General features: G+C 39.0%; 1 protein-coding gene across 2 annotated transcripts; it reads right to left on the reverse strand.

The window, feature by feature from the left end:
- Positions 1–129: 129 nt before the first annotated feature.
- LOC135246434 (hereditary hemochromatosis protein homolog) lies at positions 130–6,393 on the reverse strand. 2 transcript variants are annotated; one of them, XM_064319895.1, is made up of 5 exons: positions 6,272–6,393; positions 4,475–4,735; positions 3,921–4,169; positions 3,300–3,590; positions 130–2,084 (listed from the first exon to the last, which is right to left on the reverse strand). In XM_064319895.1, exons 1-5 carry the CDS (start codon positions 6,324–6,326, stop codon positions 1,855–1,857), a joined length of 1,086 nt encoding a protein of 361 aa, XP_064175965.1. In that variant the 5' UTR covers positions 6,327–6,393; the 3' UTR covers positions 130–1,854. The 2 variants fall into 2 exon arrangements, with proteins under 2 accessions (XP_064175965.1, XP_064175964.1); XM_064319894.1 differs by having other exon boundaries at positions 3,903–4,169.
- Between the last annotated feature and the right edge of the window lie 3,025 nt (positions 6,394–9,418).

The raw sequence follows: 9,418 nt of genomic DNA on the forward strand, positions 1-9,418 counted from the left end.
TGTCTGTTATTGATGTAATAATGACAAATACATGTGAAATATTCTTTTGACATGCTTGTGTCATTCTTTACATTTTGCTATACCTATAATTAAGCATAACCCATTAAAAACACTTACAGTACCACAATCTATCAAAAAAAATTACACTTCCATTTATTTGTAATTCATGTTAACAGAAAAATGACTGAATCTAGGCTTATGTGTTTCTTTTAGCAAGAATGTATGTGTGTTTGCATGTATGCACAGTACAAAAATAAATGATATCTTAAAAAAAACACGTTTTCAACGTACAAAAAGGCCAAGTTACTCACACATACAAAAAATTAATTATAAGTCATTAAAATAAAAAAAAAACTTGCAGAACCTAGGCCTGCGATTAAAAGTATTGATATCAAAATGGGGCCAAGTTAAAACAAACATTGATGTTGATAAGCTAAGATATTGGCTATCTTAGCTTACACAAATTAAACAAGCTCTATTCCAAAGCAATGCTACCCAATGTTTCCTAAATCATTTCATGTAACTTGGCCCTGTGTTTTTCCATCTTACCATCTGAAGAGAATGTGGTCGTTCTAAATTTATGTGTCACATCAAAGTGTCAAGTGTCAATTGCCAAATCATTTATAGTGGATCTGCAATTCAGCTGTTACACTTAAATATAAAAATATATAGTATATGTTAAAACAGTTATCTGAATCTAGTGTTTGTCTGTATGAACAATACATTATGAATAAAATTGGTTGTTGGTTGTTGGTTTGTGTTGGTTTGTGGTGGTTGGTCTGTGGTTGTGGTTGTTGTGGTTTTTGTTGTTGTTGTTATTATTATGTTTTGAAAATAGTGTTCACAAATAAGATTTTAAAAATTATTTTACATTGTAAAATTAATTACACTGTAATTACACATTAATTACCACCAACCAAAAGGGCACTCGTCGAGTGAGAGGGCAAAAGGGCAGGGGCTCAAGCCCCCCTTGAGGTCTATCTGTGCACGTGCCTGAGCCTTGGAAACTTTAGCCAATTGATGACCCTGTTTACACTTGGTTTTAAAATGTGTTTTGGTGATCCAAACACAAGTGGACAGCCGAGACACATTGCCATTCACACCTGTGTCTATCATGCGTCTCCAAGGTGTCCAGCTGACCACTTGGGTTCAGATTTAGTTACTGCCTATGTCACTTCTGCTAGAAGTCAAAAGTCTGTCACCAGACAAGCGCCAGATTTGTTTCGCACGGGCTAGCTAAGAAAACAAAAATGTTTCAAGGACTAACATACATGTACGGGCTATTCCAACTGTTGAGACTGGCAGGACAAAATCATTTGCGACTTGCAAAAGGGCGCAGGACAAGACGAAAAATTGCACTGATGACGTATTTTCCTGTTACGTCCTTGTCGGGGACGCATCAGGACGCATTAGCGTTTACACTAAAAAAGATATGTGGTCGAATGCGTCCCAGACCACCTCGGCAAGTGGTTTGAGTGATCGGATCACAATGCGTCTTGGTGGTCGTTTACACTTGTATTTAGCGCTTGCCACTTGTGATCCGATCGCCTGAGACGCATTTTAAAACCAAGTGTAAACAGGGTCGATGACTTAAGTGCACGAACACATCAAAAACCAGCAGACATAGCAGCCCTCTAGCTAATCAGAAAAATTAGTTAGCAAACTGGACTATTAGGCTCTGCATTGTTAATAGAACTAGAACCTCATAGGTCTTAATGGGAACCCTACTTGGATTTGCTGATAGTAGTATATTTTGCCTTCCCTTCTTGCAATATTTAGCTAAATTGCGAATGATGTTTGGCTTTGTACCCCTGATGTGAATATATACATCTTTACCCCTGATGTGAATATCTTTCACTCTTCCTGTCTTTCCAGCTGCACACATTCTTCCGCATCTTTTTCTGCCCCTTCAGCAGCATGGATCTTTTCCATTTCTTCTTCGTTAATCCCAGGGCTATTGCATTCTGGCACCTTGCTCTTTCTCTTCTTCAAGATGAAGATGGCAGTGATGATGAGCAGAATGGCAATCAGAGCCGCGACCGATGCTCTTGAAATCAGCGCAACGCCTGGCTTTGGCTGTGAGTCTGAAGAAAAAGCCAATGATATTTACAAGAGGGTTTAGGTTAACAGTGAAGAGATTAAATGTGTATGTACAGTATGTATGTAAGTGTATGTGTAAACACACATAATTACCATCTCTTTGTCTCCAATGAATGGCGAGAATGGGAGTTATCCACAAGTCTGATTTAGCTGTACAGTATGCAAGTGAATTATTTTTACCGGGAGTGTTCTTTGGCAAATGTATTTTGTTTGTATGTCAAGTAATCCAGTATGTAATCGTAAACAGTCTTTTAGTGACTAACAGATAGTGTTGATATAGCATGCTGGCTTTCTGGGATTGCTCGCCAGGCAAAAGTGTTAAATGGAACATTTCACGCTCTGTACTTTGGGACAGATTGCTAGTGAATGGTCTCAGAAATGTAATTGTGGTGTGTAATCATAGCTGAGGAATGTAGTGTCATGGTTCTGTGTTCCCGTCTGTCTTTCCTTGTTGGGCCGCCAGATGGCGGTACTTCTGTTTTGTGTCCTGCTCCCCCTGTTTGATTGTATTATTGTTTTCAATTGTTCAATTATTGTTTTTTGGTTGTCTCGTTTTCCCTTCCCTCTCCGTGGCCTGATTGTGCACTGTGCCCTGCTGTGTCTCGTCAGTGTCTTGTCTATTTAAGTTCCCTTCTCCCGGACTCAGGTGCTGGATCCTTGGTTGTGTTTGGTTACATGTGCCTCTGATCATGTTTCTGTCCTGTGTGTACCTGCCCATGTTCTGTTTTCCATGTGCTTTTGGATTTTTGGTTTTTTGAGAGTTGCGTCCTGTGAGGCCTTTTGTTCCCTGCTTTAGTTCCTGTTTTGTTAAGTAAAGTCTTTGTTTCCTATCACCGTTTGGAGTTTTGAGTTTTTTCCCCTCACTCTGCGTTTGGGTCCTAACCCCCCACTACCCCGGACATGTAGGTTGTTTATATTAAAAAACTATTAATCTCTCTTGGAATATTTTCAGAATTAAGTTATTCAATAAATCAAAATATGAATGAAGCAAACCCCTGCAGCAATGGTCTAACATCTGGTATAAAGCATTGCCAGAATAGTGGGGTTGTTATAGCAGCCAATAGGAGACTAACTCCATAAGAATGCCCATAATTTTAAATGAGATGTCAGATGTCAGGTGTTCACATACTTTTGGCCATGTAGTGTATGTGTGTGTGTATACGAAACAACACATCCTTGTGGTGGCCAGATTGTATTACCCCAGGCAATGTCCAGCTTGTTGTCCATGCTGACATGTCTAACACTACAGGTGTAGCGGTGTCCCTCTCTCAGCTCTTCCGCACTGACACTCAGGCTCATCCTCAGTTGGTACGTCCCGTCTCCATTTGGCAGAATATCACCTCTGATCAGCTCCTGCTCCGGAACAGGCTGTTTATCCCTCTTCAAGGTCACCTCGATGTGTCTGGGGTAGAATCCCGTTGCCAGACAGGTTACCTTTACCCCACCAGCACCGCCAACTTGTTTCCGCAAAACTCTAATCCTGGGACTCACTGGGGGTAGGAGAGTGGAAGGAGAAAACATTTATGAGCAGTGTTACAGCCATTATTCCACTTACTGCACATGCACATTACAGATAGCAATTTACATTTTGTAACATGCCACTTTTTTAGCATGCTTTATTATTAACTGGAACGAAAATGGCAAGGGTGATAAAAAAGTTAGATATTGATATTTATTTATATTGTGTATTCATAGTCCATTTGAGATTCTGTGACTGTCCATTTGACTTTGTGAAACTTCCTGTATAACCTTCATGTAATTAAACAGATCTGAAGGTCTCGTTACAGGAATGTGTATTGTACCTCTTTGTCCCAGTATACCTCTTCCATGATGAAGGTAGCTCTTCAAAATTTGTATGCACGTAGTTTTGTAAATCTGGTCAAATATCCCTTTCTTGGCTTCAATTAGCCAAAGGTTGTTCCACATTCCTGGGACAACAGAACTCCAGGCATTAGTCTGAGTATCATAAAAGAGCACATCCACCCCATTGTAGGAGTCCTTCACTTGGAACCTCTCTGTGCCGTCATCATCCAGCTCACACCCGGCGATTTTCTGGTATGTGTGGAGTGCTTAAAAATATAACAAGATATCAGACAACTGCAATTACAAAAGAAGAATATATCTACAGTATATATATATATATATATATATAGTACAAATTCTGAAGCTGAAGTACATACAATTCTTACATGCCTGTGCCAAAAATATGTATTTCACAATGTATATGTGCAAGATAAATTAAAATTATCTGCCTAATATTATGCTGTGCATAATTTGTTATGTTCATAATTTGTTTCATAAATGTGGACGCCTAATACAGTCTATGATTGCCTCCCTAATTTGTCTGGAAGAGTACGTGTCACAAGGCACTTACAAACACTGTGATTAAAATTCTCCATCATGAATTGAAATCTGTTTTTGAGGCAGCGAGTGGTCCGTGTGATGGCCGCATGTTTAATATGTGCATAGACTTCACGGTCCTCTTCCTTGTGCCAGTTATGCCGCAGGATCACCACCCTGTCAACGCTGTCGTAGTAATGCACTGGAACATCATCCAACATGCCCACAATCACCAGCTCTGGGAAGGGGCTTGGGCCAGAAGTAAATGTGATAAAGTACCACAGGGAGTGAGTACCTGCAGGTCAAACCATGAAAGCACCTTCAGATGTTTGACATTTTCTTTGCCTTTGTTATGCTTTTTGTTATTTGCATTTTCAAAGGCTGAGGCCTTTGTTTTATAGAGGATACACTATAAGTATTTTGTTGGCTCTCCACATATTCAAGATGCAGGTATTCAGTGTGTGGTTCAAAATGATCTGATTTGAAAGAACTGCAAACACAAATGCACAGGCAAATGAAAGACCATGAAAACCTCACCCCATCTCTAAAATCCTACACCGTCAGTCAAGTTAGTCAATATTTATTCAAAAAGAATTCAATTATGAAGTAGTTCATGTCATGTTTACAACAGCATTATTGGATTGTTAAAAATGATTCTCTTAAGTGTTTTGCTAAATCAAGTATGCTTATTTTTGATAAATATTGTAAAGTAAAATGTGGAAGTTAAATGTGTCTTCTGTTCATATTTGATGAGGACCAAATAAGGGTTTGTTAAGTCATAGCATTTTATATATAAAATGCTATTTATGTATATCTTCTCAATTGAACCTGAGAGTTCTTATGTGCAAAGAAGCATACTCTATATTTACATTCAGCAACCAGGCAGAACATACTCTTGCAGCCACTCCAAAGCAGCTTGTACAGAGATGGTATCTTTCCAATGGCTGGTTGTGAGTTAATGTATACTATTTATTCAAAATTATAAACATAAACATCACGTTTTACATTGTGACAGCATAGCACTTCTTTACTTGAGCACAACAATCTCAGGCTGCATGCACCGTAGATAAGTTACAAATATTATTATTATTATTTTTTTAGAATAATTGGACAATAAACATACAAACTTGCATCGAAAACTTCATATCTCTGGAGCCATAATGTTGCACAAGCTGACTTAGAGTTGCTTGAAGGGTGTTCTCTTGGTTTAGGAACCTCATCGACCAATTTGTCTGTCCGTGTCTATTAATTTATCTACCTATCTATCTATACAGATGATAATATCATTTTCAGGAAGTTATACTAAATCCAGGAAGGGCATTTTGACTGCTCCCACCAACACAATGAGGTGCGGTAAAGTTAGTTTTATATCTGATGTTCGATTTTCGGACTTTAATTGCTCTTCAACAGAACAATTAAGCTACAGTTCTGATAGCTTGTCAAGCTTAACTGTTTCTAAATCAGAGGAGATAACGCAACACAAAACACGCTTTGTTTGATCTTTAATGGCTTTTTAATATTACGGAAATATAAATCTTGTCAGTAACTTTGAAATTACAATGGACAACTGTGTTATGATGTGCGGCCTTCCGACATCGAGGCACAGCAGCTATTTTATCCATTAGGCCCAGGATTTTGTTATTGATAAGATTTACCGTAATATTAAAAGCATGATAAAACATCAAAAGAGGCGTTTTGCTGCGTAGACACTATGGCTACAACTAACTTCACCGCTGTAAACAACGACTGTTATAAAATTGCACGAACTTTATATAAACCTACAAATTGCCGCGTACCAATTACAATAACGTATTATTCACACGTCACATACCTGCACATACCACCTTCAGTAAATGAAGTAGAGTTAGTATAGAAAATAAATTCATTCCTTAATTTCTTGTAGTGGTACTGTTCTTTCAGTTTCGGTTTGTTGCGTCCTGCTGATGTAATATCCTTTTTTTTCTTGGCCAATGAAGATCCAGTAAGTCGTTATGTATCGAGGTCTCTCCCTTTTGCGCTGGTGCAATATCAAGACGACTACTTTGGTAGCGCTCGAAAGATATAATGTACAATACATAACTCCGTTTTCACGCTTTATGAACAGAACATGTTTTTGTAGAAATGGTTCTGTTCATAAAGCAGATCATCCTTTTGTCCTAGTTTTTCCAGACAGACCTGCCATTTCACAATTGTTTCATTAACAATATATATATATATATATATATATATATATATATATTTGCATTTATGGCAGACAGTAACGAGGACATATATAAATCTCAAGACTTTAACACTGGGGGTTTGGTGAAATAAATGGACACTCACCATTCAAAGACCAGGTTGTCATGCATATAATTTGAATGGATTCCATCCTAAATTTTATGGTACCAAATTGTGCGTATGTATGTTTCAGAAAATGTGCATTCGAATGAATAAAGCTTCTTCTATCACACATACGCACAATTCATTTATAACTCACAAATATCCCGGAAAGTATGCCTTCATGAATGAGCTTTATGACTCCACCAAGTGAACGCCCTCAATTATCCTTATATGATGGCATTGTACATCTTGTACATCTCATTTCACTATATAAATCACTTGGAAATGGCAGTAACATTCTGCCAAATAACACAGTTGCAATTATGGGAAACATAATTGCAGATAAGCACGTAAAAAAATAATTCCCTGAATGCTACATTAAAGTGCTGTTGACATAACATAACATAACATAAGGACAAGAACAGGCCATTCAGCCCAACAATGCTATCCATTTTCCTTACTAAATTGCACCGAGTGCTCTGTTTATTTACAGATTAGATAGTATCTAACCCTATCAAGCCTTATCTTGAAAATCCCCAGTTTCTGACCTAGCAGGCTATTCCACACACTGACTGCTCTCTGCATGAAAAATGTTCCTAATATCTGAATGGAATTTTATCTTTTGCTAATTTCCATTTATGTCCCCTTGCTCTACTAGCAGAACTCAACCTGAAGAATCTCTTGCAGTTCCCTTTGTTAATCCCCTTTATGAATTTAAAAGCTTCAATCAAATCACCCCTGAGACTCCTTTTACTAAGCTTGAAGAGGTTAAGCATCTTAAGTCTTTCCTCATAGCTTTTATCTTTCATACCAGGAATCAATTTGGTTGCTCTTCTTTGAACCTTTTCCAGTGCCTCTATATCTTTCTTGTTGTTCAGTCCCCGGCACTGCACACAATACTCTAATACTTAATGGAGGTATAGGCAAGAGGACAACTATTGTTTGGGCCCATCAGCAGTATTATATCCAGCAACTATGATGCTTGGCAAGCAGTGACACGATGGACCTGGGTAAATGGTGTCGACTCATGTGAGACATCGATCCTCATGTGCAAGGACATCTGCCCGGTCCCAAAAACACCCTCTGTGATGTTCTGTGTAAGGACCCACACGCAGACCAGGGAAATCCAAAAAACGTTGTCTTTATTCAGTCCGAGGTTCGAAGCCAGGTAATCAGAGAGAGGACGGTGCCGAATCGAGTTTCCAAAAGAATAGTGAAAAGACAGGCAAAAAATCAAAAACCAGGAGATCAGAATGGCGAAGGTACAAAGGGACAGGCAAAAGAGAAGTCAAGGCAAAGCGAAGGTCGAACCAGAAGCAAACAAAACCAAAAGGGGCAGGCAAACTCGAAGTCGGGCAAAGGGGTGTCGCGGGAATCTCGATAGACAAAGGCTTACAAATAATCGGCACAATGAATACGATCAACGTTCTGACTCTGAGCTGGTGGAAAAGACTGACATTTATACACTGGGGAAGGTAACAATCAAGGAGGGGTTAAGTGAGTGAGGGAGGAGTAACAAACAACATCCAGGTGAAGAACATTAGGAAAACTAATTCAATGACAGGGGACTGACAAAACGCGGACTGGAATCACATAGACAACAATGATAATAGACGGCCTGGGTGAAGCAGGTAAAACACGTGCAGAGAGAGAGAGGTGCAGTCAGAGCAAGAGACAGGTGCAGGCAATTGCAGAACTCAGTGTTAGAGCAGGCTAGAAAGAAAAGGGGCGGAGCTACAGCGCAGCATGGGAAAGGGGAGACTGGTTAATGTATTAGTATAGTGATCTAAACTATCAAAACCCCAAAACTAGTGTGTGTTAGTCCATTAGTAATATTCACATGTTAGTATATTAGTGAGGTTAGTACTTTACAATCTATAAGTTAGTAGGGATTAGTAGAAATTAGTAAAACTAGAAATAGGCAGGAAGTAAGTAAAGCGAGACTGGAAAAAAGGGGGGAAACCACGAAAACCCGGAACCACACGAATAGTGAAATCACACAAGTACAGGGGAGTGAAGCAGCTCAGGGAACACAGACACAGAGACAGTACTGGGGAGACAAGTGACCGGGAATACAGACTACAACACCCTCACTGTGTATCGCTCCTTTGCGAGGTCTTCCAACTCTGTTAGCGCAGCATAGTCCTTTGAATACCTATAACTCAGACACAGGTTTTTATAGTTGTGTCTACAATGAGTTAGTATTTCACAGCTGTAAAGCAATTTGCCTATCGTTTTTGTTGTAATTTTGTGTATATTATTCACATATTGTTGTTGTATTTATACAACCACACTGATGCATTAATACTGTCCTGTTTGTATACACTTCATGCTCTTCAAATATCAAGGCTATTGAGAGATCAGGAAGGGGAAAACCTGTCTCATGTATGCAGTACAGCTGAACGACCACAAGAAATTGTTTGTACACATGGTCCAGAGCTTGTTTACAGGTACGCACATTTTCTCAACAATTTCAACACTGTCATGGATCGCGCCATACACATAATTAAGTGGCAAATATGGTCTAGCACAGGGGTTTCAAACTCCAGTCTTGGGTGGCTGCAGTCTCTGCTGGCTTTCATATTTTCCTTTCAATCAGCAGCCAGTTTAAGCCTTGGAAAGTTTAACCAATCGATGACTTAAGTGCACAAACACA

Source organism: Anguilla rostrata, unplaced genomic scaffold, assembly GCF_018555375.3.
Source record: "Anguilla rostrata isolate EN2019 unplaced genomic scaffold, ASM1855537v3 scaf0309, whole genome shotgun sequence".
Classification (NCBI taxonomy): Eukaryota; Metazoa; Chordata; class Actinopteri; order Anguilliformes; family Anguillidae; genus Anguilla; species Anguilla rostrata.